Raw genomic sequence first — 20,553 nt, forward strand, 5'->3', positions numbered from 1 at the left:
GACACATTGTACATGTGTGTTCATTATGATGGAGACATTTGTTAGATAGGTTTATAGTCTTAAATGGTAATTATGTGACAATTTATCTTAGGCCATATTAAAAGTATTCCAAAAGTAATGTATTTTCTGTGGAGACTAATTAAGTAACATAGTGCATTACATTTTTTAAAATAATGAGCAATGTGTAATACGTTTCAAAAGCAAAACAAATATCTTGTGATTCCACAAAAGACCATTTTCATCCATTTGCTCTGTGATTGTGAATTAATGAGTCTGAGAGGAGGAAACAAACTAACTAATGAACCAAACACTGGTACGTAAGAGGCAAAATTCCAATCAACTTTGAAATGAATGAATACATTTACAAGGAAAATCTACGCATTTTAATAAATAATGGCCTACATTTCCAAAATTAAATACAACAAGCTCACTATAGTGAAAGGTGTAGCAGTAGGGGTGATGTAGACAGCAATAAACTTTCATTTGTCTATTTTGCACTTCCTGGTGAACAAAGATATATCCATACTTCTTTATTTATTGACATTTGTTGTTTTCTTCTGAATAGGTCATTTTACTGTAACCTCTCCTCAAAGTCTGGAAGGATGGTTTGTGATAACGTGTTGATTTGGGGACAAAATCAGGTGTATTTATTTACTGATAAATCCAATTGCAATGTAGCCTGTAATTTGATTATGTAATCTTCTCCAGGCATAACAGTACCATGGCATATTAGAGGGAAACAAATACGAGAAACAGAGCCAAGATTAAAGTAATAAATTTTACTTTTAGTTCTTTAAAACTATGGCAGAGTTATTTGCGCTAATGGGATCCAATTTTAGAGGCGTATACTATAAGATCTCTGTTGACACAAAACATTTAGCATAATTTGGGCCAAGGTAACTTAACCTATGTCCTTAGTTTCTGATTATCTTTCAGTGCAACAAACAGCATGCTCTTTCTCGCTGGAACATCAGCTTTTTTTTTTTAAACTTAATCCACTTTCCTGTTTACCTCTGTCTCCAGGAAGCGGCGAAGGGCCCTCTTTTTCTTAATGTTCTTCCGTCGCACAGACACTGCTACACTGAGTACCATGATCACCACCATGAAGAGTCCTCCGATTACGCCTGCTGCAATCAGAGGGGTTCTGAAGAAAAGACATTGGAGAAGGAAAGGGAAGAAAATACATAAAGAACAAAGGGCATGCAATGAAATTACAGAAAAGGAAGAATGTTACTGGGTATCAGTAAAGAAGATCACACACAAGCACAAACTAAACTAAAAATACATCAAGCAAACATCGGGCTAATATAAGCACAAAGATTAACACACATAACATGTTTCTACAATATATATCCATGTGGCCGATCCCTTAAAAACCTCTTCACCTTCGGTTTTTGTGTATTTTCCCACTAAGCTTCATGTGGTAACAAATATCCCTCCATGCCCTCTCATTAAAATCGGGGCTGAGATCAAAAACATGGAAATAATCTTCAAAGAGAATCCTCAGAACCACGCTGATGCTGTCACTTGAAATGAAGAATCTCAATATTTTTACTGATATGCACCTCAAACTGTCCGAGTTGGCTTTCTGATATACTCGGCCATGGCTGGTTTATTTGATCTATCGGAAGAACCGTTCATAATCAAAATAAGGATGTTATTCGGGGTTGTATATTACGGACTTCAAGGATACACCTCTATAAAATGATATCACATTCAGCCCTGTTCATGGGAAATGAAGAATGCTTTATCTCTCTGTCATCACAGTCTGTGGCTGCACAGGGGAAATCTCTATACATGTGATGGTTAAAAGAAAGGGGGTCTAACCAATGAAGACACGCGGGCACTATTACCTTACTTTAGATAGAGACAGGTGTCAAATTAAAGGGAAAAAAGCAGAAAAGGTGCAACACATTATTGTATAGTTATGCAATTATTATCCTAGCATGCTCCACTGAATTTCTAAAAATGTTGAGCAGGCACAATTGATTCAGATTTTGTAAAAAGATTGCAAGTGACTTTCAAGGAGGGTTTAATGTTTCAGTCCCATAGACTTCATTATTCATAAGTGCTTCAGTAGCACAGTGACTAAATTACAGATTGTTACATTTGTATTTAGAGCTATCAAAAAGACACAAGTACATAACTAGGGTCAGAAATTATGGTTGTACCCATTTAGTGACTCTGGTGTTTGGGCATTAGTGCAGTATGCAAGAGTTACTCTTCTTATGGTGACTGAAAGTTTCAATACAAGATGTAATAAGGCCATAAGCACTGCTGTGCACCAAAAGAATGGCACAGCCTGAACATTTGATCGCTGCAATGACCGAGTGTTGTGGCTATGCTGTGATCGGGGCTTTTTCTGGTGTCTATTTATCCTCTTAGCACTATCACTGAATCACAATTAACTTGAGTCAACTTGATCAACTTTATCCTATGATTTGTGACTGGAGCTGTTGTGGTGGCATCACACTATATGTTATCCTAGTCTTAATTTTACCCCAATCTGTGTCTTGGAACCAACAGTGAAGGAGAAAAAAAATACTCTAGATATATAAAACCTGTGGTTCTTTAGATTGTCCACTAAAGACTTTGGATAATTATAAAATGCCCTGGTGACTCCATGGCATCATCACGATTCTTTGGTGAAACAGCTTGATCGTTGCCAACATACACAGGTTTGTTTCTCGGAAAGAAGAGATTGAGGCCATTTTAAAATTGCTCTGAAGCTACAACCAGGTGATGTTTACCTTATTTTTGAGGCTTACTAATATCTGCAGATGCAACACACTTACTTTATTATTTACATGTGATATGTATATACAAAGATAGCAACACTGGTTTCTTGCTGCCACAATGAAATGATTAGGCAGCTAGTAAATTCAGTGCACCCGGGGGTGAAATGCACCAGCATATAATGCCTGTGAAGCCCTGCACTGCTTCTACAATCTGGGTTTTATATGGATTAAACAAATGAGATATGGTATAACGAGATGATTAGTGAGCTTTAGAGGTGCTGGTAGACTATTTTGGAAAATAATCTAGACTAATTGTTCTCCCCATTTCTCATCTTTATGCTGTTATCTATCTCTTGGTGTTACCTCCATATTTAATGGGCAGTTATGAAAGTGGTATCGATCTTCTCATCTAACTCTCAGCTAGACAGCAATGGTTTTTTTGTGTTTTTCTCCACAAAATATCAATAAAGTTCTTAAACAGAAAAGTTTAAGAGAGAGTGGTAAATGTAAATATTATGTTTGATTTCATTAACTTACGCACTGCAGTTTCACTATGGATACATTTCAAAGCAGAGGAATGAAGCTAATTTGTGTGAAATGAAAGCCACACGGTTAATTTTGTGCACGTCTTATTGTTATAGAATGAAAAGAAAACTGATGGTGAAAGACACCGTCAGCATGGCACTGGCAGTAGCTACATGAGGCTTTTCTCACAATGACAAATGTCATTTGGCATTGGGATAAACAGCTAATGTGCAATTCATTCTATACACTCAAATTTGGTGGCTTTTGCACACTCAGCAGAAACTTGATAGCACTGGGTTGAATCTCCTGCCCTCAGAACTAGATCTAGATTTGAAACATTTCGACAAAACGATGGAAACACTCCTCACAGATTTGACGTCAGCTATACATTCATGTATGCAAAAATCCCAGTTCACTACAAAGGTGCTGTACTGGACTGAGATCTGGTGACTTCAAGGCCCTTTAAGAACTCACTGCTGTGTGTGAAACCAGTCGGAGATGGTGTGAGCTTTGTGGCATGGTCTGCTGCTTTCTGGTGAAGCAGCTATTGGAAGATGCATGTTCTATGGTCATAAAGGGATGGACATGAAAACAATACTCAGATAGGTTGTGGTGTTTAAATGATGCTCATTTGGCACTAAGGACCCTGAAGTGTGGGCTCCTTATCGCTCATCAAATTACACCACCACCACCAGCCAGAACTGTTAATAAAAGGCTGGATGGATCCATGTTTTCAGTTTTTTTTTAATATTGCCGCAGAAATCAAAATTCATCAAACCGGGAAAGATTTTTTCCTTCTATTGTATGATTTTATTGAGCCAATGCAACATGTAGTCTCACCTATCTGCTCTTAGCTGACAGGAGTGACACCTGGTCAGGGCTTCTGCTGCTCTAGCCAATGTGCTTCAAGGTTTGACATGCTGTGCATTTGGAATGGCTCTTCTGCATACCACAGATGTAACAAATGGTTATTTGACTTACTCTTGCCTTTTTGTCAATTTGAAAAAGTATAGTTATTTTCCTCTAACTTCTGGCATCAACAAGGCATTTCACCCAGAGAACTGCTGCATATTTTTTTTCTTTTTCTTTTTTTTTCTCCATAAACCCTAGAGATGGCTATGTGGGAAAATCCCAGTAGATCAGCAATTTCTGAAATACTGCCATTAGAAGATTTTGTGTAAAAAAAAAAAAAGGAAAAAAAAGGCTTTGTGTAATGACATGACACTTTCAGCTATGCTCAAAAATGACACATCTAACAGTTAACAGATTTACTACTTGTGTGACACATCAGAGCAGGCAACTAGACCTGATAGCTGTGGCTACAGCTACATCCTGGCCAGAGATATCAGAGATCTGATAAAAGCTGATCTCTTCACAAGGTCGGCTGATAGTTACTTTCAGCCATCTGCTGCAGTCCCCATTCATCCTACTGGCAGTTTCCCAAATATTATTTCAGAAGCACACTTGTAGATTTAGTCTTTTGAAGGATATGACTTGTTTTTTTTGAGCTACAGTAGAAGCTTCAAGATACTGAATACTGATTGGTCAGTATCAGGCGGAATATACAGTAAATGCCTTTACAGTGATTATCTCTATGTGAATGTACGCTGTGCTGCAAGACGGTAAAAGCTTCTTTCGTTTCACTTTTTTTGACACCCACTTTGATAGTCATCTCATTACATTTACCTTTTACCTGAAATTTGTATATAGTATTCTTTTTGATGTGCTGGAAATCTCCATTGCAAAATAGTGAACTGCAGGCTGTTCCTCTTGCCTACCAGCCTCTTTTTTTAATCATCCCTCAAAACGCCACGCAACAATTTTTAGCACCACTTGATTCCAAACTGCTTCACTTATGAAGTCTTGAATCTATTTGCTGCAAACTATGAGCAGCATTTTCTTGCCTTTTCTCCCCCCAGCTTCAGAACAAATGCTAAAGCACAATCAATTTATCAACAAACAGGCACACACACACACACAACCGTGCACAGAGAAGCATTAAGGACCTCACAGGGATTTGGGGCCTTAGAGCTATCCATTAATCAGAGACTTTGCTTACTGTACGGTTCTTCTATGTGTGTGCGTGTGTGTACTTCTGTTTAAGTGCGTTTGTACGTAAGCACATAATAGAGGGATCCAATAAAAGGAATTTTGTACCTGTCCATCCAGCCGATGCAGTCTTGAAGTCTCGGTCCAATGCACCTTAGTAAATAAATACAGGACAAATGCTGTATTTTATCCTATTCAAACATTAATATCGCATATATAAAAATGTTACCATAACACACAGGCAGCCAAAATTAGCCAGAAAGTGTTGACCGTCAGAGATGTTTTTGCTTGCTCATTGTAGAGCAGATGTCAACACAACAACGATACCTTTTATATGATTAACGCGTTTTGCCTTAAGTGTGGCACAAATGTGAATAAAAGCCTTGTTGGCTACCATTTTTAGCCTTGCTTTAGAACTCACTAAGAGTTTACTTTTAGAGTGACAGATTACAAAGTTATACTGACTTCTAATGAAAACTAACCAAATCTGTTGGACGTTTCACCAGTCGCCTTGTGTTAATCTTTCAGTGGCATCACACGTCACATATACTGTCTCTGAAATTTAGTAGCTCTTTTGAATGTTTGGAAGCCTCCAGCTCTGTCTCTCTCCCACTCAGAATATATATCCCTCCCCCTCGATCAGCTTGTTGGGTTTTTTGCTGCTCTGAGAGGCGGCCCTGCTTATGAAGCTGTACCTGTGACAGTGTCAGCCTGGTGTTTTCCATTTACGACAACATTGTTATGCTTAAGTGAGCTGGATGCTGTCACTCACAAGAGGAGAAATAACACACAGGGAAGTGACATAAACTCCCGGTGGAATTAAATACAAAATGATGTCTTTCCAAACCTTGTTGAATATTACATTGAGCGATCAGTGGCTAGTGAGCAGTGGAGAGTGGCAGGGTATTAACTACCCTTACTTTCATTCTTTTTTCTCTTCAGGTTCATTTTCTGCTTCACTTCTCTATTTATCTCACATGTCTTGCAAGATGTAATTTTATGATAGCAGACTATGGCTGGCGAGAGCTTTGCGAGCACGTGCTTTTCAACCGCTAAATATATGAAGGTCAAATTTCGCTTGCAATATGAGCATGAGAAAACATAGCATGAATATTCTGTTAGTAACTAGTCACTTTGGTAAAATAAATAAAACAGTGATGTAGCAACTGCTTGCGGGGCAAATGGTGTGCAAATCCACTTCTTGTGACGACGTTACTCTAAGCTGATTACTCCCCACATCTCGAACTTGTCCTTTTCCTGTCTGCACTTACCCTTGGGTGCAGTTAGCATGGCAGGGGTGGCATTCGTTGTTGGCTTCAGCGTACTTGAAGATGAAGCTGTTGGCACCTTGCAGGCCATCGGGACACTTTTCCACACAGTTTGGACCGTCTTTGAAATGAAGGCATTTCACACAATGCTCTGGGCCCTTCGTAAAAAGAAAAAAAAAAGGATTTTTATTGATTTATTTTTTGTTTGTTTAATTGTGAAAACCTTATTTTCCTACATGAAAACTTACCATGTATGGACCATAACTTGTTGTAAACTGATTTTGTCACATGTGCTAGATTTGTAAAATGAGAGTATGATTAGTTTTATCGCTGGTAAGTCTGACTCCCTCTTGACAGCTTTTTATCACTTGGTAAGGTGTCAGTTTCAGTGTCAGCATCCTTTGCTGGAAGTATAGACTGTTGATTTTTCTGATATCATTAAACAAATAGGAAGGATGTCAATGGAAAATTGTATTTAGTAGTCAGTATAATCTTTTAGTGATATAAGTTTGCTTATGGTAGGATGCTGTTTGTAGTTATTTGTATTAGGAAATGTTTAACCATGTATACTTAGAAGCATATAATTAATTGTGTAGTGACAGGATGTGTGCACCCCAGGAATGCACCCCCACGTCCTGGGAGCATGAGAGCTCGTACCTTGTCTTGTTGTTTATGGGGCCACACTCTGACCCCACACACACACATACACACACATACGCTCAATGGAGTATAAAATAAAGACCGGGGCAGTTCTCTCACTGGAGTCTCTTAGAGTGGAGGCTGCCCTTGCTAGCAAGAAGTTCTGTGTGTTTCTCTTCTCTGAGTCTTTACTGAAGAAGTGTTTTAGAACATTTTCCCTAACAAATGGTAAATGGCCTGTATTTATATAGCGCTTTTCTAGTCCCTAAGGACCCCAAAGCGCTTTACATATCCAGTCATCCACCCATTCACGCACACATTCACACACTGGTGATGGCAGCTACATTGTAGCCACAGCCACCCTGGGGCGCACTGACAGAGGTGAGGCTGCCGGACACTGGCGCCACCAGGCCCTCTGACCACCACCAGTAGGCAACGGGTGAAGTGTCTTGCCCAAGGACACAACGACCGAGGCTGTCCAAGCTGGGGCTCGAACCGGCAACCTTCCGATTACAAGGCGAACTCCCAACTCTTGAGCCACGATCGGACACAAAGGACAAATCTGTCAGGTTGAACGAACTGTGGGTTATTGTTAGTTACTTATGATTTTTCTTTTAAATCTGTGAAGCAGTGGAAGCTTAAGAGTGAAAACGCGATAACAAGCGGCAAAAGACAGAAAGTGGAACTGGTGGAGTGGAGGAGAGATGAGAAAAAAAAAAAGGAAGTGCTGTGGAGTAATAAGCGAAGGAGAGAGACTGGACATGGACATTCAGATTTACAGAGAGAGTAAGGGTGAACAAGATATAGTGAGAGAGAGAGAGAGAGAGAGAGAGAGAGAGAGAGAGAGAGAGAGAGAGAACTGGGAGCAGAGGAAGAAAGCATACGAGCATCATAAAGCTGTGTGAGCAGAGCAGGCAGATAATAACCATCGCTCACAGCACACACAATGACCATAACAATCCGCCTAGAACAGGATTTATGGAGCTAATATAGGCGAAGGAGGGGGTAGGAAGGGAGAGGAAGAGAGGTGAAAGAATCTCACAGACGGGCCTCGAAACATCAGCAGGCCTAAAGAACATCGTACTTACAGACTATATACATACATAAGCACAAATGGTTGGAAAGCGAACAAACCGCCATAGCTTTGAGTCACATAAGCAACACTGATTTCTTACTTGTATCTACACAATAAATAACAAAAAATGACCCACAGACACAAAATTCTATGTGCCAACTTCAACAATAAAATCCATCCCAACTGAACTATTTAAGGACTCTTTGCAACACAAATTAAAGTTAGTCATGAAGTTACACAGGTTGAAACTTTGCTCCACAGAAAACAATGCATTTCCAATGCATTGCTATACAGATGACATCAAGCATATTTATGACACTGACAGGGCACGCTAACATTTCTCTCATTTAAACTGATCTCCACTGGATCCTTTAAAATCTTCCCTTTCCCTGGCCTCAAAGTCCAGGCTCCATCATATCTTAATGACCTCATAGTGCAACACCCAAAAAGAGCACTTCACTCACAGAATGAAGGCTTAGTTGTAGTTCCAAGAGTTACCAAAAAGTACATCTAGAGGCAGAACATTCTGCTACAGCGTGCATGAAGGCAGACTCTCACCATTTTTTGGATTAAGCTCGAAACTTTCCTTATTGAGGAAGTTTTAAGTTAGGGTTCTTGCCTTTGAACCATCCTTTAGTTATGCTGCTGTAAGCTACAGGCTGCTAGAGGACCTCCAATGATTACCTGAGCACCTGCCATCTACTCTTGTCTCTATAACTGCCCATGCATTTGTACGCTACTATTGCATGTCATTAACTTGGTGGCTTTTCCCTTTTGTAGTGTGTGTTCTTTTTTCCCTTCGTCTTCATTTTCTTCCAAAGTTAATTTCCTGAGCTTCATATTCCTGACCTGTTGTTTCAGGCTCCACTAATCCGCCAAATGTTTATTATTATATTGTTTGTTCTTAATTGTTTCTCTATGCTCTTCTTTTCTCTATTGCTTTTCCCTCAACCTAGCAGTTAGAGGCAGATGGCTACCCTTCTTCAGTCTGAATGTGTTAGAGGTTTCCTCTTCTTAAAAGTTTTTTTTTTCTTTTTTGCTCCCACTGTCACAAAAAGAAATCGCTGGCTTTCACAGTATAATATTGTGAGATGTTTATCTTACAATGTCTGGCATAAAACTACACTGAACTGAACATTGTGCACGACAAATGCAGCTGAGAAAGAAAGACACATAAAAATAAATTTTCTTAGGAAAAGCCATATCTTTCCTTCTGTCTCTATGTGTATTATTGCTTTGTCAGTCAAATCAAAACAAGAAGTAGTGTTTTGCATAGACTTTATATGGATGCCTATGTACTAATGCCTCTGCATGTGCTCTTTATAGCTTCTGTGTGTGCGAAAATGTTCTCACCGTGAGTATAATTATGCAAAGTGAAAGTCTTGCTGCTCTCGCTGGCTTTAGCGTTGAGCTTGGCACTTTGATTTTCTGAGTGTCTTCCCACCCGTGGATATTTGTATGTATGTGTATGCACTTGTGGCATCACATCAACAAGCTAAATTATGTGACAGAGCAAGCAAATGGTGTTTGGTCCAACGGGGTATTGGGGCAACTAAAGCTCCAACCTAAGCATCCTGCTGTAAATATAAATTAGTCTGCCAGCACAAAAGAACGTGTGTAATACTCTTACAGTATAAGTGTATGCCTATTTTTTCCATCACTAGACACATGAACTTCAGGAGACACTTAAAAAAAAATCGATATTATGTATTATAACTATGCACATGTATATTTACTTGCTGTATGCTCAATCATTCAGGTAAGTAAATGCCAGAAAGTTGATTCTGTTCATCGTGACATAGTTTTCAGTGGGAGAAACGCTTCATCACTCAGCCAAATGTCATGACCACTGATCAATGGCCATGAGCACTATTCACACAGAGTTGAGAAATGACTGCAACCAAAGCACCATGAGATGGTGAAAGAATCCCCTTTGACAATTTATATATTAATAATCATGAAACTGACCTCACGGCCCATTTTTAGTCAGTGGTGCTAGTTTTAGTCATCATGCAAATGTACTGTTTATAAGACTGAGGAAACTTGCAGTCAGTTGACAGTAAGGAAGTCACTTGAATGAGTGGCGTAACATTCCTTCCGCTGACACTATTGTGTGTTATGTTTATACTATGGTCAGTGTTGGGGAGTAACGGAATACATATACCGCTGTTACGTATTTAAAATACAAAATATGAGTAACTGTATTCCGTTACAGTTACCGTTTAAAAAGGTGGTATTTAGAATACAGTTACTTTGTTGAAATAAATGGATTACACGGCGGTACTTTCCTGTTTCATATTGTCACAGGTCAGGACTGTTTGGGTTTTGTTTGACAGCTATGTTCTGTTGTTTCAGGCAGAAGCGTTATGGTTGCCATGGTTACAGGGTGACGCTCTCTCTCTGCGTGTTTCCTGGGTGAGAGAGCGCCTTTTTGTTGTTGTTGTTGTGCTAAGCTAACAGGCAGAATGCTACAGGTATAGCTCTAAAGAATGTAGCCTCATGGGCAGTGTAGTCCGTGCTGCAGGGAGAATGGACTGCCATACCCGTTATGTGTCTGTGAGCGCGAGGAGGGAGAAAAAGGAAAAGTACGAGCTGTCATCGAGCAGAAACGGGAGCTGGAAGCATGTAAATATAATAATAACCACTGCAGCCAAGAAGAGTGCCTGAGGAGCCCAGTTGTAAGTAAGCTATTAAGACTCGACTGTACGCTGTGTTCGTGTTTTCCTCCGAAACAATAAGTTCCGTTGGAGCAGCCTTTCAACACCTCTCTCTGTCTCTGGCTAACAAAGTTGACCCACACAACAAAGTAAAGCTATTTTTCGGCTACGAGCCCAACATGGAACCCACCATATTAGTCAGAGGTCCCTTTACTACGGTTCGGAGCCGTGGACCGTCAGTAACAGTAATAAATCACAGCAATAGTACATTCACGTAGTTGTAAACAGCATATATTAAATAATCCAAAGTATTCAGAATACGTTACTCTCATCGAGTAACGTAACGGAATACGTTACAGAATACATTTTGGGGCATGTATTCTGTAATCTGTAATGGAATACATTTTAAAAGTAACCTTCCCAACACTGACTATGGTCATAGATGGCTACTGCATAGTGTCAGAGAGAGGATGGGTATTTCAGACATTCAAGATTAAGAGTTAAGTTCAAAGTGCTGCAGAGAGTCATTTATAAGTTGATAATAGGATAATAAGTCCATCCATCCTTTTAACCACTTGTCCAATTTAGGGTCATGGGGGCGCTGTAGCCTAAACCAGCTTTCACAGGGCAAGAGGCTCTGAAAGCTTCTAACTGGTCCGCTTCACTCGATCACTTTTCTCAGCGTATGACAAAGCTTTCCTAAACTGGCTGGGAGACATAATGTCTCCAGTGTGTCCTGGGTCTGCCTGAAATCTCCTTACAGTTGTATCTGATGTAAATACCTGGTATAGGAAGTATTCAGAAGGTGCCCTAGTGAAATGGGCAACACCTCAGTTTGCTTCTTTAGATGTTGAAGAGTAGCTGCTGCACTTTCAGCTCCCCTCAAATGGTTGAGCTCTGTGTTTTGTATCTAACGTAGAACCCAGATACCATTTGGAAGTTCATATCTGCTGCTTGTTTCTGTAATTTTTGCTAACCAGCATCTGTTGCTAAAGTTGTGTACTGTATAGAAATGCAGAGTAAATCAACAGTCCACATCACTGCAGATGCTGCACCAATCCATCAGTAACATGGCCCTGAAAAACTTAAACTCCTCCATCTGAGGCAGCAAATAATTCCTAACCTGGAGTGGGAAGACCAGCGTTTTCCATCTTTATAATATATACAGTGAAGTTTGGATGCTGCTCACAGTTTATACTGTGTGCTTCTTCATCTGTTTGGCAGATTTGGAATTTACAAACACTAAACTTGTCCTCCTTTTTAAACTTACACTTACAAGAAATATGATGGGCTGTATTGGGCTTAAAAAGATCAGTTATGACAGGAAAAAAACACTCTTGGATTTTCAGGTTATAAAATTATATTATTGGTTTATTTTCAGATCTATTTTCGAATGTGTATTTTAGCTTTGTGAGATTTTCAGTCTGACATCAACATGACTTTGGCTTAACTGCCTGTTGTAAAAATGAATGAATGTTCCACTCTTTGAATGATTTGAGCGTGTTTGTATATCTAATAAAAATCATAAACACACCAGATCTACCATCAGCTCTTATTTGGTCCACAGAATAGCCTATAATTATGAATATTATGAGAAATTCAGTCTTTATACTTTAGACTGCATTAACTCCATTAGATCGCTCTCTGTAAGCTGTAAGCAATTACTCTCTGTAGTTATAACATGATTGCTGTAATCCATTTGGATTCCCATGCTGCACATATGAGATCGACACACGCTCCAACAGGTTGAAGGATTATTCCAATCTTAGATCATTTCAGACGACCTTTATTTCGGACAATAAGAATGTGGCTCCTGCAGCTACTCATTTCACATCTGCTCTATTCAAGGAGTTCATGCATAATTGTTTTGAATGCAATATTTGTTCTCAAAAGTTGGACTGGAAAGGTCTTTGGGTGATTTTATTGTACTGAAACTGGGCTGGGGACTTTTGAGGCATGAAGTGGATAACCAAGACAATGAAAACAACAAATCTACTTCAGCAACAGCATTTGAGCCAACAATAATTTATGTGTTCCTTTTTTTCCCCCTTCCGAACTATGTGAACCGGCTGGCTATCATCTAATGATTAAGGGCCAAATTTACTAAGTGGGGCAAATTAGTTTGAGGCCACAACTGCAAAAAAATATGTGGATAGTAGCAGAAAGTTACTAACAATGCCCTAATTTATAAACACAGATACATCCAATTAATTTCAATAGTGACCCGCATTCTACAGAGAGCAGCGCAAATTAGCGAGTCAACAACAAGCAGACCTGATGAGGGAAAGACTAATATACTAATCAAAATGATACACTGTAAGAGGGGCTGACAGGACAACACACAACATCCTGATTCGTCTCCAGGTTAATGAAGTTACTGTAACTATGCAACGCATGTAAACGTGTGCATTGCCAATAATTTTCTACGTTCCATGTGAAGCTAATTATCTATATCACACTTAAAATATATTGTAAAGAAATAAACCAAAACTCTGAACATCACCTGCTCTTAACCAGGTTACGTGTTCAGCATAAGTTACCGTAGTGATTTAGCCAGGTCTTGAATGGAGTCAAGTTTAGATTTCATACATGATCGGTCAATACTACGCTGGCTTCCAGTGCCAAAAACATTTTCAAAAGGATTCAGCAAACAAATCTGTTTATTTCTGTTGTGTCTTATACACTTAATCACAAACAATATTGTTGTTTTTGTTGTGCGTGTCTGAGTTGGGATGGCAAGACGGGGGGTTGGAGGGGTTCCACACTTCTAAACTATAGTGATCAAGACTGTCAGACAGGGTGTGATGGGATACAAAAGACAGCACAAGGACCCGTTGGCTTACATCTGTCCCGAATCATCCATTTCTCTGAAACAGCAAGATAAGATTTTAAGAGAAAGAGCAGGGTCAGGGGACTGATGTGGCTGTGGGTGTTGTATTCGCAAGAGACAGAGAAATGAAGGTCAGGAATTTCACTCTCCCCCTTTTTTAATATTTTATTTGCAGCTGCTACCAAAAGAATCTTCCAATAATTTGATGGGTTTTTTTTAAATAGTGCACAGTTAAAGTTTGTTGGGAATACAAATATACTTCCTTATTCTGACCTTTTTATTTATTTGTTTAGTTATTATTTTATTACAACAACTCCAACCTCCAATGTTTCTTTTATGTTATCATGGTATCTGTCATGTTTTGGTTTGATTATACATCGTAGTAAAGTTCATTTTTCAAAAATACAGTATTGTTACTGTCTTACTACTTATGATGCACAATATTCTCGCGCTCCTCAGAAGCATATTTGAATTGTTTAAACAGCCCCGTTCACTTTCTATATTAAGAATACATGTATGAACATAATGATTTGATCTGCCTTAAAATTGTTGTATGTAATAGAAAACTTACCGGCCCAAGACAGGTCAAAGAGTCACCGTCAGCTCTTTCACACTGGGCATCACACTCTACGCACACTGACCCACTGGCATATTCTCGAATATCCCTGACAGAAATGGAGAAAAGTGAGAGAAAGAGTCAGTCTGATGGATGACAAGAGAAAGACAAACATTAATTTGAAACAAGTTGGGGCCCAAAACATATTTTTTTGATAGCAGAAGCAACCACTTTAGTTAAATGTGTCTCTTTGCTGGGGTAGTTGGTGTAAAGAAAACAGCACTAATATTTATTTTTTAACCGAACTGATATGTCCTTGTAAAAAGTATGTCAACTCAGCTCTTTATTTGTAGGGACAGCATGTGTATATACACATATACAAACAAAACAATGCAATGACCTTTTCTTTATGTAAAGCACATTTGTGAATTAGTGTTGTTGCTTTTAATGACTGATCAATCAATTCAGAGTGGAGGAAACCCTGCCAAGAGCAATAATATACTATAATATACTATATTATAGTATATAATACACACACACACACACACACATAAACATACATACAACTGTGATACCCACAAGCATTATTACCTGTTAGCTATCCTTAATAGTGAAACCAGCACTCAGGGGGTCAGTGCTGTTAAAAGGTTCAGGACCTGGGAGGGGTGCTGCATTTTCAAAAATCAATCAAATAAAGTGTCTTGTTGTTCACTTTCTCCAATCCCTTTATAATTGCGCAACACCAGAGTGGCCTAGAAAAAGGCATTAAATTTGACCAAACTGCTACTAAGTTGGCACTTTGCCTTCGTCACTACAGGAGAAGAAAATTAAATTGGGGTACTTTTTTTGGCCAGTGAGGAAACACAGAATGTTCTTGGCTATAGAAATACATTTTGCTAACCCAGTGGGAACGAAATCATATTACTATTAATTATGCTTCATCGGCCTTCATAAAACCTTCCAAGAGGCAAGGAAGGTAAGCTTTTGTCGGAGCGCATGCTGTTTGGGATAATAAAGGCTGAAATGTAGCTGGAAGATATCATGGATACTTACGGTTTATAGGGCATTGCATAATGTTCTGGTATGATATGTTTTCCTGTATTTGCTGTATTCCTTTTACTTTCTGTTTGTTATAGGGAAAGAAAAAGCAATACACTTCAAGTGAATGAAAATAAATAGTGTTCCTGTTTAATTTGATTTTAGTTTATTTACATTTTGTAGAAACTCTAAGAAATTGCCCTTGATAAGGTACTTGAACCTCACAATGATCATGTCTGGTAAATGGTAAATTGACTGATTCTTATATATTGTTTTTCTACTCTTCTTCAGCACTCAGTGTTTATTTAACACGTCTCATTCACCCGTTCACACACAAATTCATACAAGCACTTTTTTCTATGTACAGGGAGTGCAGAATTATTAGGCAAATAAGTATTTTGTCCACATCATCCTCTTCATGCATGTTGTCTTACTCCAAGCTATATAGGCTCGAAAGCCTACTACCAATTAAGCATATTAGGTGATGTGCATCTCTGTAATGAGAAGGGGTGTGGTCTCATGACATCAACACCCTATATCAGGTGTGCATAATTATTAGGCAACTTCCTTTCCTTTGGCAAAACGGGTCAAAAGAAGGACTTGACAGGCTCAGAAAAGTCAAAAATAGTGAGATATCTTGCAGAGGGATGCAGCAGTCTCAAAATTGCAAAGCTTCTGAAGCGTGATCATCGAACAATCAAGCGTTTCATTCAAAATAGTCAACAGGGTCGCAAGAAGCGTGTGGAAAAACCAAGGCGCAAAATAACTGCCCATGAACTGAGAAAAGTCAAGCGTGCAGCTGCCAAGATGCCACTTGCCACCAGTTTGGCCATATTTCAGAGCTGCAACATCACTGGAGTGCCCAACAGCACAAGGTGTGCAATACTCAGAGACATGGCCAAGGTAAGAAAGGCTGAAAGACGACCACCACTGAACAAGACACACAAGCTGAAACGTCAAGACTGGGCCAAGAAATATCTCAAGACTGGTTTTTCTAAGGTTCTATGGACTGATGAAATGAGAGTGAGTCTTGATGGGCCAGATGGATGGGCCCGTGGCTGGATTGGTAAAGGGCAGAGAGCTCCAGTCCGACTCAGATGCCAGCAAGGTGGAGGTGGAGTACTGGTTTGGGCTGGTATCATCAAAGATGAGCTTGTGGGGCCTTTTCGGGTTGAGGATGGAGTCAAGCTCAACTCCCAGTCCTACTGCCAGTTTCTGGAAGACACCATCTTCAAGCAGTGGTACAGGAAGAAGTCTGCATCCTTCAAGAAAAACATGATTTCCATGCAGGACAATGCTCCATCACACGCGTCCAAGTACTCCACAGCGTGGCTGCCAAGAAAGGGTATAAAAGAAGAAAAACTAATGACATGGCCACCTTGTTCACCTGATCTGAACCCCATTGAGAACCTGTGGTCCATCATCAAATGTGAGATTTACAAGGAGGGAAAACAGTACACCTCTCTGAACAGTGTCTGGGAGGCTGTGGTTGCTGCTGCACGCAATGTTGATGGTGAACAGATCAAAACACTGACAGAATCCATGGATGGCAGGCTTTTGAGTGTCCTTGCAAAGAAAGGTGGCTATATTGGTCGCTGATTTGTTTTTGTTTTGTTTTTGAATGTCAGAAATGTATATTTGTGAATGTGGAGATGTTATATTGGTTTCACTGGTGAAAATAAATAATTGAAATGGATATATATTTGTTTTTTGTTAAGTTGCCTAATAATTATGCACAGTAATAGTCACCTGCACACACAGATATCCCCCTAAAATAGCTAAAACTAAAAACAAACTAAAAACTACTTCCACAAACATTCAGCTTTGATATTAATGAGTTTTTTGGGTTCATTGAGAACATGGTTGTTGTTCAATAATAAAATTATTCCTCAAAAATACAACTTGCCTAATAATTCTGCACTCCCTGTATAAGTGATTGCTATCTAACAACTCTGATGAATGCATCAGGAGCAAAACAGTATCTGGCCCAAGGATGCTGGAGCTGAAGCGGTGATTGAACCGATCGGTAGATGACCCGCTCTGTCTCCTGAGCCACAAGAACCCAAGAAAATTGCAACAACATGCACTTAAACCACAAAAGGCCATTTGATTGGACTGATACATGCTGTTCAGATAAAAATAAAAGGGCCACCAGTGTTAACATAAAATACGGGAACTACGGAAAGCGCTGTGCTTGTGCGGATATGGCAAAGGGTTTGGACTGCATTCACAGAATTATTGGGTTTGGTGAATGTGCCGGTGTTGGTGACGCTGATGGTGTAGGTGACGCTGATGGTGTAGGTGACGCTGACGTGCAGGTGGACAGGTAGGCAGGGCGTGGCCCCGTGCGCAAGCAGTGACTGTGACACGCAGTGACACGCCTAGCCCCCCTGCCCGAGCAACACCTCCTCGTCCTCCTCTGTCCTCTCCAATGTGGCCACCAAACTTTTCTGATCAAGTTGGGACAGAACTTAAAAGCATCATCCCAGCTGTTCTGCAGGGTAAAAACATCTAAAATTTCATTAATAAAACTCCCTGGGGGAGCAGATCTTTCATTAGGAGGTAGATAGCATCAAGATATATTCTTTTAAAGTCAGGGGACCTCTATTGTTATGACACTCTGCAGGGGTGCCTTTTAAACTAAAAATTAGCACCACATTTTAAATTGTTCTTTTCACCCCCTGGCTCTTAATATCATCCCCAGTAAACAGAACAGTACTGCTTATCTCGAAAATGAAAGCGCCACGGGCTGTTCAGGTAAAGTTTTGATGAGCAGATGGCGTAGCAGGTCTTAAAAATAGAGGACTGTTTTAATGTCACAATGTATTTCATTAAATAAGACTAATGAAAAAAAGCATAAAAAAATCAGTAACTCAAATTAAAACTGCATTTATTCATAGTATTTATAAGATCATTCGGTAGTTGCTGATGCATTTGATTATTCGTATATTTAGAGGCATGCAGCATGCTCCAGCCATTGCTGACTTCAGTAGCATTAAAGCCGAGCTATATTCTCAGATGATTTTGCCAGCGCCTACGGACTGGCCTCCTGTTGAATAAGGTAATAAACTATCCCTGGAACATGCAATTATATCCTCTTGCTCAGAAATATAATCTGGACAAAAATCTATTGAAAAAAAACTTTGTTCTTAAAGGAACTCAGTTTCTTTAAGAACTGATAAAATACAAAATAAACTGCTTGTCATGCTGTTTAATCTGCGAGTTTGGGGCCATCTTTAAAAGCTTTTCTTGGAAGATAATGAACCAAGAAAATAAAAGACACCTCAGAGGGCAGTGAACAAAACGAAACTAATTTTTCTCACCTAGTTGTTGTGAGCATGTTTTATTTTGTTCATAAATATGTTCAAGTTAAATAAATTCCCTGTTGGCAGTAACAGGGTAATATATTTCCTTTACTTTTTTAAGTAGCTACATTTTGCCACACAGATGCCCGTCACTTCAAAAGCTTCACGTTGGTGACATGACAATCATTATCTGTTGCTACAACGGTATGAGTAAAGGACCGTACATGACACTCATGAGAGCATTCTGATGTTAGATCAACGTTTTGATGTGGCACTCATATGACCCATTTACCATACAGCGTGTCTGTTTTGGCACAATCTAAGAGAGTTATGGCTCTTAGGGGCTCGAACACACTTAAGAATAAAAAGGGCTATTGATGCTGTTCTTTTTGCCTAACTTATGAAAATTCCCAGAGAGTGACTGTGTTTCTGTGGTGTTCTAGCCCATTTTACTGTCAAGAAGCTGAAGAGTAATCATTAACTAAGCATTTGTGGGGACTTTTATAGACTACAACAGCAGAAAGATGTGTTTGGCACCTTAACAAAATTAAGTAAACTTTGGTGGTAAACGCATCCTGATCAAGCAAAGTCTAAGGGAGAAGCATACAAACCATGTTTTGTCACAAGTGTCACTGATTATAAAAGACTTTTTTATCAGTGTTGTCATGCTGATGCTGGCCTAGCTGTAACAATGTAACTTGTTTGGTCGTATTTTGTCTGCTTTACTGTTACTTGTTATAATAAAAAAGCTGAATATTTATTTTACTTACATAAGCTGACATAATATAGCAGACACTGCTTTCCTTATATATTTTTTTGTTTGTTTGTCTGTTTGTTGTTGTTGTTGTTGTTGTCAAGCAGGTTTTCGAGGACAACATATAAACTTCTGTATATACGAACAATGCCACATCTGCTTTCTCTGAGTCAGTCCAGTAGCAACAATTAAACTCAGCCACAAACCATCCACCCACCTCCATCTTCTTATCAGCACTATATCTGAATATATATGTGCAAGCATATTCAGGACTCACCCCTCATAGAGATTGCAGGATTCTACACACGTTCGTCCACGACTGAAATATCGACAGGACAGGCATTGGTCTGGGCCGGGACCCCAACATCCAGCATCTGAACACAGTGGGTCACACACCATGTGCTCCTTGGCTGCTTAATACACATATAAACAAAGAAGGCAAAGGATTATACTCATGTAGCATGCAGCTGAGCTTTGATGACTCAGTGTCAGACGCAATGAATAAACCCTAAATTCCCCCAAATTAGCTGGGTATAAAATTAGCCAAATAATCCTATTATTTATGAAAAGACACAGAACTAGATTTACTAAGGCGCTTGCAATTTGCGAAGGCTTATTTTTGCATTAAATTTCTCCGCCTCCACAGAGCAGATGTTCATTTTCTTGGCCTATAAAAGCTAGCTTTTTTTTCCTTCTTCTTCTTCTGGGGACTTCTTTCCTAAACAATGGCAAGAGTAATTGCAGCAAGACACAGGAAAAAGGTGTGCGTTTGAAACACGTGCTCTGGGATAAAGCGGTAAACAAGAAAGTGTCAAACAATACGCTGTACACTACAGAGTGACAGAATAATTATCCTCCAGGATGAACTAAAAGACGACCTAGTTCCTCCCACAAAAACGCTCTCATGTATCCCAGAAACTTTTTAAAAACATCACATTAATTAACTCAATTCATCAGAGGACGTGGTTGGCACTTCGTTTTTAGTGTATACTATATGTTCTCTATTAATATAAATGGCCTGCATGCTCAGTGTGTCTACAGTACTGACTGATATGGTGCAATTAGAAAAGTAGAAGGCTGGGTTGCTTCATTGTAAAATTGCTGTGCAAACAATGAAGA

The 20,553-nt window shown here is 39.4% G+C and overlaps 1 protein-coding gene across 6 annotated transcripts in view; it reads right to left on the bottom strand.

The window, feature by feature from the left end:
• erbb4b (erb-b2 receptor tyrosine kinase 4b) overlaps nucleotides 1-20,553 on the bottom strand; it is a 341,307-nt gene that overhangs the window by 59,733 nt on the left and 261,021 nt on the right. For 4 of the 6 annotated variants that reach the window (XM_082509409.1, XM_082509412.1, XM_082509407.1 and 1 more), the window contains exons 13-17: nucleotides 19,712-19,847; nucleotides 14,353-14,446; nucleotides 6,584-6,738; nucleotides 5,421-5,465; nucleotides 1,012-1,144 (exon numbers count right to left, since the gene is read on the bottom strand). In XM_082509409.1, the coding sequence (XP_082365535.1) occupies nucleotides 1,012-1,144; nucleotides 5,421-5,465; nucleotides 6,584-6,738; nucleotides 14,353-14,446; nucleotides 19,712-19,847 (563 nt within the window). The remainder of the gene's footprint in view (nucleotides 1-1,011; nucleotides 1,145-5,420; nucleotides 5,466-6,583; nucleotides 6,739-14,352; nucleotides 14,447-19,711; nucleotides 19,848-20,553) is intronic. The other 2 variants (XM_082509410.1, XM_082509408.1) reach the window with 1 other exon arrangement.

This window comes from Aulonocara stuartgranti (assembly GCF_965226115.1).
Source record: "Aulonocara stuartgranti genome assembly, chromosome: 16".
Lineage (NCBI taxonomy): Eukaryota > Metazoa > Chordata > Actinopteri > Cichliformes > Cichlidae > Aulonocara > Aulonocara stuartgranti.